Source organism: Lontra canadensis, unplaced genomic scaffold (genome assembly GCF_010015895.1).
Source record: "Lontra canadensis isolate GAN:19392208 unplaced genomic scaffold, GSC_riverotter_1.0 scaffold7, whole genome shotgun sequence".
In the NCBI taxonomy this organism is placed as follows: domain Eukaryota; kingdom Metazoa; phylum Chordata; class Mammalia; order Carnivora; family Mustelidae; genus Lontra; species Lontra canadensis.
Genome location: NW_022631001.1, coordinates 7,297,309 through 7,316,006, shown reverse-complemented (window position 1 = coordinate 7,316,006; position 18,698 = coordinate 7,297,309). Strand labels below are relative to the sequence as shown.

Genomic DNA, 18,698 nt, shown 5'->3' with positions numbered 1-18,698 from the left:
GCTTGATCTTGGGACTCCAGGGTCATGACCTGAGCCAAAGGCAGCTGCTTAACCGACTGAGCTGCCTAGGCACCCCTGTGCTATAAATTTTATTTTATTTTATTTTATTTATTTATTTATTTTTAAAGATTTTATTTATTTTATTTGACAGATAGAGATCACAAGTAGGCAGAGAGAGAGGGAGGAGAGAGCAGAGAGCCCGATGCGGGGCTCGATCCCAGGACCCTGGGATCATGACCTGAGCCGAAGGCAGAGGCTTTAACCCACTGAGCCACCCAGGCGCCCCTATAAATTTTATTGAACATCCTTACCAATTTAAGTTCTTACAGTTATTACAATGATAATGGTAGTCCTGTTGGTGCTTGGGTTGAAGAGGAGAGGACAATAGCTAATAAGTTAGGGAACTTTAGAAGTAGTCTTGAGATTTTAACTTTTTTACATTGCTTGATTTTCCACTTTATGTAGGCCTTATTGATACACCTGAGGAGAATTCATTTAAGTTCCTCTTTCCAAATAGCTTTCCAAAAAAAAACTTGAAGTAAGCCTCTTTTCATATAATCTGTTAAATATGCATTCTTTAGGTTCGAGAACAAGAAAGGGGTATCGCTTTACAGATAAGAGAAGACATAAAACAGAGGAGAAATCAGCAATTAACTCGTTTGGCAGAGGAACTAAGGACAGAATGGAAAGAATCACAAACTCAGAAAATAAAGAACTTGGAAAAGCTGTATTTGGCAAGTTTAAGAAGTATGGGAGAGGGACACCAACATGCCAAAGAAAATGTGAGTGAGTGCTTATTTGACTACCTGTCTGGTAGTGGGTATGAGTAAAAAGTAAGTTGTTTGTGGTATGCATGCATGTAAAGGATTTGTTTTGGCCAGCCTGAACTTCTTTATGTTTTCTACGATTATTTTTTTAAATTATAGTTGACATTCAGTATTATATTAATTTTAGGTGCACAACATAGTGGTTCAGCAATTATATACATTATGCTCATCATTATGCTCATCCTGATAAATGTAGTTACCAGCTGTCAACATACAAAGTTATTACAGTACTGTTGACCATATTCCCTATGCTGTGCTTTCAGTTCCTGTGACTTATTTCAAAGCGAGAAGTTTGTACCTCTTAATCCCCTTCACCTATTTCACCCATCCTTTGCCTGCTCACCTTTGACAACCACCATTCTCTGTTAGTTGGTTTCTGGTTTTTTGTTTGTTCATTTGTTTTGTTTTTTTACAAGTGAAGTCATAAGGTATTTGTCTTCCTCTGAATTATTTTACTGAGCACATTACCTATAAACTCCATCTATACTGTCGCAGATGGAAAGATCTTTTTTTTTTTAATGACTGAGTGGTATTCCATTGTATATATACACACCTTTTCTTCTTTTGGGCTGCTTCCATAATTTGGCTGTTATAAATAATGCTGCAACAAACATGGGGGTGCAGGGGTGCCTGTTTGGCTCAGTTGGCTAAGTGTCTGTGTTTGGCTCAGGTTATGATCCCAGGATTCTGGGATCAAGCCTGGCTTCCCACTTCTGCTTCTTCAGGCTTTCTGCTCAGTGAGGAGTCTGTTTCTTCCTCTGCCTCTGCACTTGCCCCTCAAATAAATAAAATCTTTAAAAAAAAAAATATGGAGGTGCATATATCTTTTCAAATTAGTGTTTTCATTTTTTTTGGGTGAATACCCAGCAATAGAATTACTAGATCGTTTGGTATTTTTATTTTTAATTTTTTGAAGAACCTCTACTGTTTTCCACAGTAGCTTCACCAATTTACATTTCCACCAACAGTGCAGAAGGATTCCCTTTTATCTATATCCTCACCAGCACTTGTTATTTCTTTTTTATTATTATTGTTTTATTGTTTTATTTTTTATTTGACAGAGAGAGATCACAAGTAGACAGAGAGGCAGGCAGGGGGGCGGTGGGGAGAGCAGGCTCCCTGTTGAGCTGAGAGCGCGATGCGGGACTTGATCCCAGGACCCTGAGATCATGACCTAAGCCGAAGGCAGAGGCTTAACCCACTGAGCCACCCAGTCGCCCCGTTATTTCTTTTTGATACTAGCCATTCTGATTGGTATCTCATTGTGGTTTTGATTTGCATTCCTTTAATTTGTGAAGTTGAGCATTTTCATGTGTCTGTTGGCTAGCCATTTGTCTTCTTTGGAAAACAATTCTGATCCTCTGCTCATTTTGAAATTGGATTATTTGATATTTGTTGTTTTGGGTTATATGAGTTATTTATGTATTTTGTATATTAATGCATTATCTGATATATCATTTGCAGGTACCTTCTCCCATTCAGTAAGTTGGGTTTTTTGTTTCTTTGTTTGTTTTGATGTTCTCCTTCATTGTGAAAAAGCTTTTTAGTTTGATGTAGTCCCAATTGTTTATTTTTGCTTTTGTTTCCCTTGCCTGAGGAGACAAATCCAGAAAAATAATGCTGACTGATTCTAAGAAACTGCTACTTATGTTTTCTTTTCATAATTTAATGGTTTCAAGCCTTACACTTAGGTCTTTAATCCATTTGGGTTAATTTTTGTGTATGTTATGAGAAAGTGGTCCAGTTTTATTCTTTTGCATGTAGCTGTCCAGTTTTTCCAGCACTGTTTATTGAAGAGGCTGTCTCTTCTTCATTGTATGTTCTTGCCTCTCTTGTTGCTGATTAATTGACCATATAAACATGGATTTATATCTGGGCTCTCTGTTGTTGACATAGAGACATGGATCTCTATGTCTGTTTTTGTGCTAGTGCCATACTGTTTTGATTACTGTATCTTTGTAATACAGTTTGAAATCAGCAAGTGTGATGCCTCCAGGTTTGTTCTTCTTTCTTAAGATTGCTTTGGCTATTTGGGGTCTTTGTGGTTCCATGTAGATTTTAGGATTATTTGTTCTAGTTCGGTGGAAAATAACTATTGATATTTTGTTAGGGATTGCATTGACTCCGTAGATTGCTTTGGATTGTATGGACATTTTAACAAATGAGTTCTTCCAGTCTGTGAACATTGAATATCTTTCCATTTATTTGTATCATCTTCAATTTCTTTCACAGTGTTTTTTAATTTTCAGAGTACAGGTCTTTTCACCTCAATTAAATTTATTCCTAGGTATTTTATTCTTTGTGATGTAATTGCAAATGGGATTATTTTCTTAATTTCTTTTTCTGCTACTTTGTTATTAATGTATAGAAATGCAACAAATTTCTGTATATTAATTTTGTGTCCTGCAACTTTACTGAGTTCATTTATTGTAATAGCTTTTTGGAGGAGTCTTCAGGGTTTTCTATATGTAAAACCATGTCATCTGCAAATAGTGACAGTTTTCTCTCTTCCTTTCCAGTTTGGATACTTTATTACTTGTGTGATTTCTGTGGCTAGGAATTTCAGTACTATGTTGAATAATAGAGTAGACATCCTTGTTTTGTTTCTGATCTTAAAGGAAGAGCTTTCAACTTTTCACAGTTGAGTATGATGTTAGCTGTAGGTTTCTCATAAATGGCCTTAATTATGTTGAGATATGTTCCCTCTGAGCCTATTTTGTTGAGAGTTTTTATCATGAATGGATGTTGATTTTTGTCAAATGCTTTACCTGCTTCTAATGAAATTGATATTATGGTTTTTGCCCTTTGTTTTGTTAATGTGGTATATCTCATTAATTGAGTTGTGGTTCTTGAACCATCCTTGCATTCCTGGAATACATCCATGATTATGGTGAATGATCCTTTTAATGTATTGTTGAATTCAGTTTGCTGATATTTTGTTGATTTTCGCATCTATGTTCATCAGGTATAGACGGATCTGATTTTCTTTTTCTGCAATTTTTGTCTGGTTGTGGTATCAGGATTATGCTGGCCTTGTAGAATGAATTTGGAAGCATTCCTCTCTCTTCTTTTTAATGGAATAGTTTGAGAAGGGGTCATTATTAACTTTTTAAAATGTTCGATAGAATTCACTGGAAGTCATCTCGTCCTTGACCTTTATTTATTGGGAGTTTTTTTTTTATTATTGAGTCAATTTTATTGCTAGTCATCAGTCTGTTCATATTTTCTATTTCTTCCTAATTCAATCTTGGAAGATTGTTTCTGGGAATTTATTCATTTTTTTCTAGGTTGTCCAATTTGTTGGTGTATCATTTTTCATAGCAGTCTCTTCTAATCCTTTGTTTTTCTGTGGCATAACTTCTCTTTCAAATTTTATTTTTATTTTTTTATTTTATTTTATTTTATTTTTTAAAGATTTTATTTTTTTATTTGACAGAGAGAGACATAGCGAGAGAGAGAACACAAGCAGGGGGAGTGGGAGAGGGAGACCAGGCTTCCTGCTGAGCAGGGAGCCCGATGGTGGATTAATCCCAGGACCCTAGGATCATGACCTGAACCATAGGCAGACACTTACCAACTGAGCCACCAGCCTATCAAATTTTATTTGAATGAACTTTTTTCTTGAGGAGTCTGGCAAAATGTTTCTCAATTATGTCTCTCTTTTCAAAAAACAAGCTTAGTTTCATTGATCTTGTTTATTGGATTTTTTCCCTTTAATCTCTGTTTGATTTATTTCCATCCTTATCTTTATTTCCTTCCCTTTACTAACTTTGGGCTTTGCTGCTTGTTTTTAGTTCCTTTAGTTATAAGTTTGGTTACTTATTTGAGATTTTTTTGTTTCTTGAGAGAGGCCCATATTGCTATAAACTTCCTTCTTAGGACTGGTTTTTCCACATCCCAAAGAATTTGGACCATTGTGTTTCCATTTTCATTTGTTTCTATGTATTTTTTTTTTATTTCTTTGATTTCTTTGTTACCCTTTGTTGTTTAATAGCATGTTATTTTCCATTTGTTTGGTGGGGTTTTTTTTCTTCAGTTTATTTCTTAAAGATTTTATTATTATTTATTTATTATTTTATTTATTTGACAGAGAGAGAGGGAACACAAGCAGAGGGAGTGGGAGAGTAAGAAGCAGGCTTCCTGCTGAGCAGGGAGCCTGATGTGGGGCTGGATCCCAGGACCCTGGGATCTTGACCTGAGCCAAAGGCTGACTGAGACACCAGGTGCCCCTCAATATTTTTCTTGTAATTCATTTCTAGTTCCATAGTGTTGTGGTTGGAAAAGCTCCTATTATGATTTAACTTCTTAAATTTATTGATACTGTTTTGTGCCCCAACGTGTCTTCTATCCTGGGGGATGTTCCATGTGCACTCAAAAAGAATGTGTATTCTACAGTTTTTCTTGGGAGCTGTGTGGGTGGGATGGAATGGAATCTCTGTATATTTTAAGTCCATCTATCTGGATGATCTGTGAATGTAAATGGCTGTTTAAGTCTCCTACTGTTGTATTACTGTCACTTTCTCCCTTTTATGTCTGTTAATATTTGCTTTATGTATTTAAGTGTTCCTATGTTAAGTGCCTAGATATTTACAGTTGTTACAGCCTCTTGTTGGGTTAATCACTTTTTACTATGTAGTGTCTTTCTTTGTCTCTTGGTATAGTCTGTTTTAAAGTCTATTTTGGCCTGATATAGGTATTGTTGCCCTGGCTTTATTTATTTATTTAGTTATTTTAATTTCCATTTGTATAGAATATCTTTGTCCAGCCCTTGACTTTCAGTCTGATGTCTTTAGGTCCAAAGTTGGTCTCTTATAGGCAGCATGTAGATGGGTCATAGTTTCTATCCATTTTTCACCCTGTCTTTTTGATTAGAACATTTACTTCATTTACATTTAAAGAAATTATATTGATAGGTACATACTTATTGCCATTTTGTGGTTTTCTGATTGTTTTTGTAGTTCTGTGTTCCTTTCCTTTTCTCTTGCTCTCTTTCTCTTGCTCTCTTGCTCTCTTGTGTTTTGATGACTTTCTTTAGTGTTAATGCTTGGATTTCTTTCTCTGTGTGTCTGTTGTAGGTTTTTGGTTTGTGGTTATCAGGTTCATACATAGTGTTCTATGTATATAACAGTCTATATTAAGTTGATGGTTGCTTAAGTTTCGTTGTAGTAGCACTACATTTTTACTGCCCATTTCATATTTTCTGTGTGTGAGGTAGTGTTTTACATCTTTTTATTTTGTGTGTCCCCTAAGTATTGTAGATACAATTGATGCTTCTACTTTTATCCTTTAATCTTCATACTAGCTTTATAAATGATTGCTCTACTACCTTTACAATGTATTTGCTTTTACATTGGAATCTTTTCCTTTTATAGTTTTCTCACTTCTAGTTATAGCCTTTTCTTTTTCACTTAAGTCCTTTTAACATTGCTTGTAAGGCTGGTTTCATGATGATGATTTAATTGTTGACATTTTAATTATGTGTCTTGGTGTGTGACTCCTTGGTTTAATGTTATTAGATGCTCTCTTGTGCTTCCTGGACCTGTAAGTCTGTTTACTTCCCCCGGTTAGGAAAGTTTTCAGCCACTGTTTCTTCAAATACGTTTTCTGCCCCTTTATTCTCCTCTGGGATCCCTATAATGTGAATGCTATTACACTTGCTAGTGTCTCAGGTCCCTTAACTTACTCTCATTTTCTAATTTATTATTTTTTAAATTTTTGCTGTTTAGCTTGGGTGCTTCCCATTACCCTGTTTTGCAGCTTACTGATTGATTCTTCTGCATCCTTTAACTTACTGTTGATTCCCTCTAGTGTATTTTTCATTTCAGTTACTGTATTTTTCAGCTCTGATTTTTTTTTTTATTTTTTCTCTTTGTTTAAGTTCTCACTGAACTCATCCAGTCTTAAATCTGGGGAGCATCTTTCTCACCATTACTTTTAACTCTTTACCAGGTATATTGCCCATCTCCATTTTGTTTAGTTCTTTTTCTGCAGTTTTGCTTTGTTCTTTCATTTGGAACACATTCCTCTGTCTCCTCGTTTTGTCCGACCTTCTGTGTTTGTTTCTGGGAATTAGGTGGAACAGCTCCCTCTCCTGGTCTTGAGGGACTGGTCTTAGGTAGGAATGTCCCCAGTGTAGACTGAGTGTGGCTGGTAGCTTTGGCTAGCAAGAGGAGCTCCTGCAGTCATGGGACGGGGCCAGGTGTGCTGTGCTGTGGGACCACCCTGATGAGACAACTAGAGTGGGCGTGGGATGGACCAGGGATCTCATGTGCTCTCAGCTAGGACCATACTAGCAAGATGACTAAACTGGAGCAGGCTGGGTTTCCCGGGGTGCTCCATGTTGGGGCTGCCCTGGCAGACCTGCCTCAACTTTTTGGTGTACTCATGTATTACAGTAGTACTGCTGGATGCGTTTCCAAGTAAGAGTCACTGTCTTCATGTGGTGTTTAAAGTGGAACTATTCTCTTCCAGTCCTTAACTGTCTGGGTAAATAAAACAACCTTCTGAGCCAAAAATTGATTGTTTTAAGCATTTTGGACAGATTCATTGGGGTGAATTCAGATTTCCCATTTTATTATGATTCTTCATACCTCTAAGACATGTGTAGTTGAATGTTATGTAATCACTTGTATTTCATGCACAAATAGTAAAAATTCTTTAGTGACTTTCAGAAAGACGAAGTAGAACTTTAACACTGTTCCCTGACCATGTTTTGTTTATTGTGAGTCATGGTTGGAAAAGACCAGATTGTGGTCCCAGAGATAGTTGCACAAAATAAACAACCTAGTTCCAAAGAAGGCAGGTCTTTGACATCAAACAATTAGGAAAATAAGTATCTTTAAGAAATATGTTCTTGCTCCTTGGGTTTACTCTGTGTTTTTAGTAATAGCCTTAGATTGTGACATCTGGTTTTTATAGTGTTACTTATGCCACCATTAACTTTGTGCTTCAGTGAGTGGAAGGACTATTGAGTATCTATCAATATAATTTCTTTAAATGTAAATGAACTAAATGTTCCAATCAAAAAAGAGAGGGTGAAAAAATGGATAGAAACTAAGACTCATCTACACAGTTTCAATGAAGAAACTGCTTCAGTGCAGTTTCTCAAACTTCAGTTATTTGAATGCCTTCGTGACTTTGCCCTGACTAGAGAACCACCGATGTTACTTTTATGTTAGGCATTTTAATCTTGTTTAACATGACATTTTAAGTAATACATATTTTTAGGAACCCGATTTGAATGCTCTGGCACGGCGGGCAGCAGAAAGAAGAAGGAAAGCAGAAATGAGGCATAAAGAAGCTCTGAAATTACAAAAGAATAAAAAAGAAGAACTAGCGAAACAAAAAACCTGGTAAAGTAATAATGAAATTTATCCCATTTTCCACTGAAACATGATATGACTAGAGGTAGAGAGCATACTGGGTACTGTTAAACATAATTATTAAATACAAGTCATATGGTATATCCATTGGTTTGTTAAACTTGGTTTAAAAAGTAACAGTGGAGGTGTGGTTTACCTCGGTGCACAAAGTAACACGGGAGCTTTCTCTTCTCCAGTGACTTTAGCTATTACTTAGTTTCTGGAGAAATGTATAGCTAAGCTCAAAATGCATGTTCCCCAACTGTCTGCATCTGATGAAAAAGGAAAGAAAGATAGATCAGTGCAATTAAGAACATGAAAAGAGGTTTAGACTCTTGGCAAATCATTTTTGCATGTTGTAAAGTTGGTGGAGCCTATTACCAGTCCATGATGCTCATTTTGTACGGTGACCCATCTTTATCAACATTTCTCGTTTTTATACTACACTATTTTAAATGAAGAAACATTAGATGTTTATTGGGTCAGTTTCACCGTAGGTCTTTATGTCTTTAAAGATACACTTCTTTTACTTGGTACACATTTTCTTACATGTCCAGTGTGTATAGATTGTTTATTAAAGAGCATATTGAGCCTATGGGATCAGGCTGGAAGATTTCTTGATATCCTGTGGCTTTTATATTTTATCCCTGAGAGCTGTAATCTAATATTACCTGAGACATTAATTTAGGGCATCTCTTGTCTTTCAAGGCATATAACAGCTCGAAAGGAAGCACTGCTTGTGGAAAAAGAGAGATCGGCCAAAATTACAAGTCTGCCACCACCACCCCCAGCTCTTTTTGAGGTGAATTACTTTGAATGTTGAGAAGAACTAGGTTGTAATACTTCTTCTTTACTATTAGAATTCAGTGCAGCTCAAAATTTCATTTGTTTAAACTTTATTTTTAAGCTTACAGGTAACACATGAATATGTCTGGAGTATTTAAAAATATTCCTAGATATCATTTTGCCCTTTCTTTAGTGTATATCTCTGATGTGTAAGTACTTTTTATAAAAGCACAGTACTAATATTCCTGTTACCTAATATTCAGTCTTTATTTAGCTTTCACCAATTGTCTTAATTTATTTTAGTTGTTTCAAAAACCATGTTTGACTTTTTAAAAACTATAACCGGCTTGGTCTTTGTTTTTAATGCCCTTTATCTACAGAGGAAAAATCTAGATAATTTGCACTATCGACTTTTTCACCTTCAAGACTTGGGTTTTGTAAATAGTCTTTACTTCACAGGTAAAGAAGTTAGGGTCAGATAAATTTACACAACATTACATAAAGTGGATGAGGGAAGTCTGTTTCTCTGTGGGAGTAATATGTGTGCTTTTGTGATTTTGAGCTTATTTTTAAAAAGACATTGAGTAAAGTGGAAATTAATTTTAAAAGGTATTGGTTCTTTTGTTTTATAATAGCTTGTTGTAGTTACTGAAATGGCTATCTGGATGAGTCTCACAATTACATAGTTATTTTTATCTAAAAAATGGAAGTAAAAAAACCCCATAAATATAGGGATATCTGATTTCACTGTATATATAAGTATATTTTCTGTAGGTAAGATCAGCATAAGTACCAGATATTGCCTTAAGCCTTTCATTTTGTTAGCCTTCCTGCTCTTATGAGGAGCCATCTGCCATGCCGACATTTGATGCAAGATTCAAATGGGAGAGTCAGATTTCAGTCACTCCCTCGGTATGGTGTTAAAAGACAAGCAGTACTTTATCCATGATGCCTTTTGATTTCCTTTGCTGTAATTCCTAATGTGCCTATCAAGCCAGGGTCACATTTTTCCATAAAGCAAATAAGATATCTGCATAAGTGCAAGTATGAATTATGTGCAAATGTGTAGTTATACTTTTTTCCCCAACTTTTTATTATGAAAATTTTCAATATACAGAGAAATATACAGAGAAATTAGAAGGAAAACACAGTGAATAGTTGTTTACATCTATACATGTGTATAGATTTCAAATAGTATAAACGTATACATTTGAATGTAAATTGTAGAGATGACATTTCACCCTGAATACTTCATTATACTCCTTATTATAAGAATAAGGACATTTTCTTATGCAACCAGAGTATTACACTAAGGAAATTAACATTGATTTCTTAATACCACTTAATATGCAGTCCATAATCAAGATCTCCAGTTATCCCTAAGTTGTTTTATTTTACAGCTTCTTTCTTTTTTAAACCAGAATCCAGCTGGGCTTCACCCATTGCTTCTGCTTGTCTTGTCTTACTCTCTCTCCGTATAGAACATTATCTCATGCAACCATAGTCAGCTTTTTTTATTCAGACACTTTAAAGAGACTAGTCTTTCATATTCTGTATTTTTCTCATTTGGCTCTGGTGGTGGCTACAAGAGATCTCTATCATAAAGGTATATTTTTCTCTTTTCAATGACCGATTAATCTGGGAGTTGATACTTCGGCATCAGGCAGGAAGCTACCATCCTTCTACATTTATCCATTGTCCTACTTCTGTTGGGAAAAAGAAAAGACAACTTTCTCATCACTGGGCATGCAGCACCATAACCAAGTGATCAAACTTAGAATCCATAATAGGGGAGCAGTTCGCCGCTGTGCCTCCTGCTGTGGTGCGGTGGACAGCATCCCTGAGTTCCTGGTCTTGCCTTAATATGATCTAGCTTTTAAACCTAGATTCCAGGTAATGGAAAGAGAGCCCATGTACAGAAAAATGAATAAGGGTAACTGATTAAATACAAAATTATTTTTATTGGGTCCAGCTTTAATTGAAAATACTGTTAACCTAATAATCCATTGTCTGTGGTCCTTTTTCAGAACATTGAACTAAAGAGAACTTCTAATGTGAAAACTGGTAGATCCACCTATCATCATCTTTGCACTTTTGTGAGCAGAGAGACGGACACAGAGCAGGTGATTGACTTATAGTTGTTTACAATCCTCACTTTGTTTCTCTGTTCATTGAAGTGAGTTATATCTATACATGTTCTCTGTGAAAAATTTGGAACTATACATATAAGCATAAACCATAGGAAAAGCAACTGCAGTTCCATCACCTAAAAGTAATGTGATTAATACATTAATGAATTCATTATGGCCTTTATGTATAAACATACACTTTTCAAAACATAATTTTTGTAGGCACTTAATATCTCATCATACATTTAACCATTGTTCTTTTGTTCATTTCTTTTTGTTTCTGTAAATAATGCAAACATAATCTTGTATATTTTTGTATACAGCCCTGAGGTATGTTTAGAGTAGACTCATAGAAGAGAAATTACTGGTTTCAAACTATATAACGTTTGATACAGATACTTGATATGGATCATTAAATTGCCTTGTGAAAAGTATTGGTAACTTAGGGGACTAGTCATCATACCCTTCTCCATTCCTTTGTGTGGGTGATTATGGTTCAGAAAGTGTTGCCAGTCTCACGAGTGAGAAATAATATTGTTATTGAAATTGCTATTTCTTTGTAACTGGATTTTAATTTCTTTTCATATTGGATATATTTGGCTCCTGGGAAAACAGACTTTCTCAGTAGAGCTGCCCTGTGGAGTTTAGATTGCAGCAAATGCACATTTTGGTTAACTGCTTAATGGCAGTTGCTAAAATCACTATTAATCAAGACCTAAGATGAGTATTCTCATTGTAGAATTAACTTCTAAGAAATAAGAATAAATCTTGATTTGTTTAAAATCGTAAATTATTTTTATTTATTTATTTTTTAAATTATTTTTATTTGACAGAGAGAGAGGGATCACAAGTAGGCAGAGGGGCAGACAGAGAGAGAGGGGGAAGCAGGCTTCCCGCTGAGCAGGGAGCCTGATGTGGGGCTTGATCCCAGGACCCTGAGATCTTGACCTGAGCTGAAGGCAGAGGCTTAACCCACTGAGCCACCCAGGCGCCCCTAAAATCGTAAATTATTATTTCAACCTCAGTCTTACTATCACATAGAAATAATAACTTCAGTTTGTGGCTAACTTGCTTTTGTGGTTACTACCCTACATTTTGCAGTTCTCTCAAGTAATGCTTCTTGGGAGCACTTCCGGGGTCACTAGTGGTAGTTTGTAGGGGTCCATGATGTTATTCGAAGTTGATGGTATTGCACTCATACAAACACCATGGAAAGTACACAGGAACCACGAGACATCACTTTTTACCACCATATGCAATTTACTGGAAAGGTGAATTGCTCATGCAGAAATGATTAGTGTCACGCAGTGTTTTAGTGCTCACTGCGATAGCAACAGGATGTGGCCTAAAATTAACTGTAATGCATTCCGTTAGGACTTAAATACTGAATCGTTATGTTTGTTTACATTTCTCCCGACTGTGAATGCTTTCCACGTTTGGTGTGTAAGTGCTTGTGTGTATAAGTTTTGATAAATTTTAACTTTTTGTATATTTATGGCAATAAATAATAAACTAGACTAGTACCTTACCTATATTTTATGCATTCATGACATACCTAACTTTTTTAAATTTTTCAGTATTTCCAGGCTCCATGATTCATCTGCAAGTTTTTTCAGGTTCTTGCAAATCTCCAAAATATTTCCCATATATTTATTGGAAAAAACCCTTGTATAAGTGGACTTTCACAGTTTAAACCAGTGTTAAGGGTCAACTGTGATAGCCTTCATAATCATCGTCATCTCACCTAAGAATTTTGACATGTAAAATAACATAAGAAGATGTTTACTTAAGTTACATTTGGAATGCTTACCTGTATTTGAAAATGAACATTCACGAAATAATAGTTAATCCAGGTTATGTGCCCTTGCCCCGCTGACTTGTTCTTGTTAGCTTGGTGAGATGATAGCTGACTGTACAATCATGAAATCATTGATGATGCACAAGTTTTGGGAAGTCAGAAATTATATTCAAGTAGTTGTTTGGTGATTTGGCCTTCCTGAGATTGAAATCAAGCAGCAGATGTTGACTGGAAAGCAAAGACCAATCCCAGTGCTTCCCTCAATGACCTTTGCTGTCTATGGCTTCTTAACTGCTGGCTCTGTGAGAGCTTACAGCACTGTTGTTTTACTGGAATCTCTTAACAAAACAGCGTGGAGAAATGTGTGGGTGAGAATAGTGTGATCTGGTTTAAAATGAACCAACTTGCCAAACTCTCACTAACAATTTGATATTTTTCATATATACATGTGCTTGGTAATTGTGGGCCTTTAAAAATACAGTAAGTAGGAAAGCATGACTTTAAGGTCATTTTTTAGTTATCACCTTATTTCACAATTTTTAAAATTGTCTAAAATGTTATTAATTGACTGCTAGCCAGATCCTCATTTGGCTGCTGAAGAAGAAGCTAAAAGATTGGAAGAACGACAAAAACAGGCAGCACAGGAGAGAATGGAACAGTATCAAAAGGCTCATGTGCGGGGATTCCAAGCAATGAAAAAGATCCATCTGGCTCAAGTAAGAATTCTGGCTGGGACCACTGCTGGTAGACAGACGGCCTGATAGACTATATAGCGCTAACGGATTAGTGTAAATGGTTTCAAAGTACAGAGGTATGAAGAATGTGAAAGTAACAGTCTTTGACTCCCAACTTTTACCTCCTGTTTCAAATTCAGGTTGGGTGAAACAATTGTCATAGTATATTGCTGTTCTAAAAGTTTTTGTCATGATGAATTTATTAAAAGTTTAATATTTTCATCAGACAGAAATGGCCTAAAAAGAAATTAATCGCTTTTCCCATTTAATGAGTTGCATTTGTGCTCTGCAAATTTTAGGATTCTGTTTATTAACTCTTTACTGCGCAGAGCACTTATTGGCTTTGCAGAGTATTGATTCAAAGGTAGAGTCATGATCCTGGCTTTCCAGGTGCCTTGAGAAAGTGTCATAGAGCCATACAATATGTATAATGAAGACTGGCTTATAATTTTAGCTTCACTTCTGTCCTGCTTATTCAGTGAGTGTGTATCCTGAAACAAAGCATAAAAATGATTCATTTTCAAAGTCAGACCATTTCTTCTGTATTTGATTAATTCATTTGGATGTTTCAAACACTTGTAAAGAGTGAGTTTTTAAGTATTTCTGTGGGAATTACAGGCCTTAAAGTTCATTGGTGTAATTTTAACTGATTTATACATGACCTCCCTTAAATTTTTTAGATTTTATAAAGTGGGAGTAAATTATGACTAAAATAACTGATTGTCTGAATTATTACCAGTAATTCTCATCTAAGATTTAAACCGATAGGAAAAAATGTGAAAAGCAATCATAAACTGAACGCATTCTTCCATAAATCAGACTGTTTAGTGGTTAAGAAGGTAGACTCCACAGTCTGCCTGGAATTTTCTCCCTTCTTCACTGCTTAGCTAGTAGCTGGTTGACCTCAGGCAACCTACCTAACATCTCTGAACTCTGTTTTTTGTCTGTTTTGTGAGGATTAAATGAGTTTAGTAAAGCCCTTCAAATTGTGCCTGGAATTTCATAGGCTCACGGCAAATGTCAGTGGTAATGGTGGTAGTTGTTATAAAATAATTCAAATAGAATAATATGCCATACTTTCAATGACCCAGAAGTAGTGTATTTCAGATAACTTAGAAGTTAATTTACTGAAATCATTTGAATCTCAATATAAAAGAAATGAATTTGTAAAACTTTATGTAAGAATAAGTAGTGTTTTTATATTATCCCTTGGCAAACACTGTTACATAAGCTCTCTGGCTTTTGACTTTCTGTCTCTTACATGAGAATGGTCATCAAAACCTGCAATCTCACCATTGGTAGAGGATTTCCTTTTCCCTGTGGGAGCCTTTTTGAGCCTTTTTGCTGTAGACCCCATTGTGCGGTGAGATCTTGTTTCCTGCTAGTGTCTATTGTAACTAGTATTTGGCCTCTGCCTGCTTCTCCAATTCGGTCTTTTCCCCTTGACCATACACTTCCTACCCACGCCCTGGAGCAAGTGTATTCTCCCTGAATGCCCCATGCCTTCGTCTCCATACCTTTGTGCTCCAGTTATTATTTCCTATTTGTACTCCTCTTTCACCCACTTCTATCTGTTAGGTCCCCCAATAATGGGTCCATGATTAAAGGAGCGAGACTGATACAAAGCAAAGGTCAAGCAAAGCTTTATTTCACTCCAAGCGTCAAGAATCAAACCGAACGTTTGGGGCTGCACCTCTCACAGAGAGGGCAACCTCTCTCTGTTTCACAGACTAGCTTTTAAGGGCAAAGGCCATGTGGTTGGGCCTGGCCACACGCAGGTGGCCAATGAGATTGTAACACACAGAGAAAGCTGCACAGTTATGCTAGGTCACACACGAATGACCAATTGAATTACAATTTACCCTATAGTAGATATTTGAACCAGCCTATCACCTTGGTCAGAATTGGCGCCCAAAAGGTGCCCAAAAGGCGGGGCCCATACTCCTTCATAACTAGGGAGACAGTATGCATCCCCCCCAACTGATCGCATGTCTCCACCTGGCCTGACCCACCCTTGTATTTGGGCTTTCTTACCTGGGGCTGGTTTCCAGGACTTGTTTTTGAATAAGTCCCTTGGGGGAAGAGGGGCAGGGACAGTTTAAGGGTTAAACAACAAGGTTACTGTTTAACCTGGATGGAAGCCTCTGGCTAAATAGGTCCTTACATATCTAGCTAAATCCTCAAGTCAGGGGTGAGAGGTCTTCCCTTATCCTCCCTCACTTGGCCTTCACCACCAAAATATAGTTCAATAACCTCACTAAAACACTGTACTTAAACTTTCATATTAGCCAGCTCTTTTGAGGTTAAAGATATCCCCTTTCATCATGGGGATTTGTAAAAGTGTGAAGTGACAAGAAATACTTGGTAGGCCAGCTGCTGTGGCTCTTGGTGCTTGCCTGGGCCTGTTACATATATGCTGCTGGCTACAGGGAGAACTGAAACAAAGTGCGTTGCAGGAGCCACGGCAGCTCATAGAGACTGTCCCTTCCCAGCCATCCTGAGAAAGGAGACCTTTACTCTGCAGACAATTTGAAGATTTGTGGCCTAACTGATACTATCCTTCCATAATACTAACATAGTACTAAATACCTGTGTCTTGATCTCTAGGCTAAGAGTAAGATTGTGTTTCTAGCATCTCACGTGGTATCTGGGTTTCAGTATGAAACATTCAGACATTAACTATTCAGAATGAATAGTTAATGTCTTTTTGTGGCAGAACACAGGAGGGACAGGGAGAGAAGTCCAGTCCCTGTTAGTCATGATTTCTCCACTTTTCCCTTCCCGTTAATGTTATTGTCTAAAGTCTGTGACCGAACTGTTGTTGATTAAGTCCCTCTGTTCTCGAAGACTCAGGAGAAGCTAATGAAAGAACTCAAACAACTCCAGCAAGAGGACCTGGCACGTAGGAGACAGACTGTGGCACAGATGCCACCGCAACTCATTGAGCTTCCATACAAACGCAGTGAAATGAAAGAAGACTGGCAGAGAGAGCTGGAATTTGCCTTTGAAGACATGTACAATGCAGATAGGAGTAAGACTCTTCCACATTCCATACGGTTTCAGCAGTGCTTCTAAGTATTTTGGTGGGGGAATACATTTGTATTTGAACAAAGCAGTTTTTATGTTGGGATAAGTTCTCAGTTTGAAAGATGGCCTCATATTTTAGAATGATAATGGTCTTTAATGGGACAACTGAATGGCTCAGTTGGTTAAACATCTGCCTTTGGCTCAGGTCCTAATCCCAGGGTCCTGGGATCGAGTTCCCACATTGGGCTCCCTGATCAGCAGGGAGCCTGCCTCTCCCTCTGTCTGCCATCCCCCTGCTTGTACTGGCCCCAAATAAATGAATAAAATCTTTAAAAAAAAAAAAAAAGAAAGAAAGAAAGAAAGAATTGGCCTTTAAAATTTTATGCTCAAGTTCTTTTTAGTCATTTCAGAATGGAAACCTCTCTCTCTCTCTCTTTACTGAGAAGTGAAAGGAAACCTGATTTTGCACCTCGAACCAGAACCTTTGCCCACTGTGACTGATCAGATCCAAGATGAAGAACTGGACCTTTCAATGGAACAAGAAAGTGTAGGAGAAACTGAAAATAGTCCAGTTACAGAAGCCAAAACAATATGTTCCAGTGAAGCAGAAGGTAAAACTCCTTCTAAGCTGAACATTACCATATTTCCTAGAAAAAAAATGCTAGTAATTTGCCAACAGGAAATTCTGGTCTAATTTTAGTGCAAACAAATGACTAATACTAATGGGAGTGATGGAAGAAAGAAGCCATGTTTTTAGCTTTCCTTCATTAAAGATCTTTTCTGTATACATAGGAAAGTCATTTTGTTCACATATACATATAGTCTGAAGATTTTTAGGTTAAGTTAGATGCCCAATTCTGAATTCCTTTGAAGGCTCAGCATTGTCTTTAGACTTTTGATCAAATCACCAAAGATTCTACTGTATTAAGTAGTGCTAAGTACTTCATGTACAATGATGAGTAGCACAAACTTCAGTCTATCTTCTGAACTTCACCTCTGTCCCACCATTCTTAACTCTTTCACTTGGCTGTCCAATAACTATTTAAAACTCCTGACGATACATTTAAACCTCTCTTGCTTACTGAAATCTTGTCTTCCTCATGTTAGTGAATGATAATATTTAATCCAGACCAGTGAACATTACCTATAATAACTCCCCCTTGACTTCACATCTCCTTAGAGACCAAGTTCTCTTTATTTTGATCTCTTTTCTCCCCCCATACCTACAAACACTGCCTTTGTTCAAAACCACTCAAGCTTTTTTAATAAATCTTTATCCAACACTGTGGATAGGTAGTCCTTGGAGGTTCCAGCTTTATGTGGGTCTCCTGTTCGACTCCTCAGGTGAGACTCCTAGTAGACTGTAGGTTCTATCCCTGTCTCCTGTGTCTAGACTGCTGTCTAAACAGTGTAAGGTTACTGTGGTTTGTCAGAAACATCAGAAAATGGGTTCAGGGTTCACATTCTCCAGAATTCCAAGTTACACTTTCTTTCTGGCCTCTGAAGAATCATTGATTTCCTCACCAGATCAGCAGTGCCTTTAAGGAAGATACTTTTACTATTTCATCCAGCTTTTTTCAGTTTTTAAGTTGGGACTAATACTCAGATCTCTGGTTTGTCAGAATTGCAATTCTTGCTTTATCTAAAGGGACAGTTACTTTTCAGTTCCTGCTGATCCCATTTGGAATTGCTCATTCGATGTTGTCAGCTCTCTTGACTTTTCAGAAGAATCTAGGAATCCCATTGATTTAAAAGATCCTTATTTTTAAATATAGGTAACAAATTTAATTTCTTAAGAATGAGTGAGTCACAGACTATTGATTGAAAGAAGCCAGGCAAAAATGAATACCTGAGTATAATACCATATTTTTATGAAGTTTAAAAAAAGATAAACAGACAAAACTAATCTGTTCTTGAGATTAGAACAGTGGTTTAGGGGTGTACTGAGCGGGAAGGGGCATGAGGGAGATTTCAAGGTGCTGGCAGTGTTCTACATAATGATCTGGATGGTGTCACATAGGTATGTGGAAAATTCC

The 18,698-nt window shown here is 36.8% G+C and overlaps 1 protein-coding gene across 9 annotated transcripts in view; it reads left to right on the top strand.

Annotated features, from left to right (window-relative positions):
* CEP295 (centrosomal protein 295) overlaps positions 1 to 18,698 on the top strand; it is a 53,569-nt gene that overhangs the window by 4,795 nt on the left and 30,076 nt on the right. For 6 of the 9 annotated variants that reach the window (XM_032852802.1, XM_032852801.1, XM_032852803.1 and 3 more), the window contains exons 3-9: positions 582 to 782; positions 8,055 to 8,179; positions 8,897 to 8,990; positions 11,002 to 11,097; positions 13,477 to 13,617; positions 16,483 to 16,666; positions 17,106 to 17,273. In XM_032852802.1, coding sequence (XP_032708693.1) covers positions 582 to 782; positions 8,055 to 8,179; positions 8,897 to 8,990; positions 11,002 to 11,097; positions 13,477 to 13,617; positions 16,483 to 16,666; positions 17,106 to 17,273 — 1,009 coding nt within the window. Of the gene's footprint in view, positions 1 to 581; positions 783 to 8,054; positions 8,180 to 8,896; positions 8,991 to 10,558; positions 10,581 to 11,001; positions 11,098 to 13,476; positions 13,618 to 16,482; positions 16,667 to 17,105; positions 17,274 to 18,698 lie in introns of those variants that run through there. The other 3 variants (XM_032852799.1, XM_032852807.1, XM_032852805.1) reach the window with 3 other exon arrangements.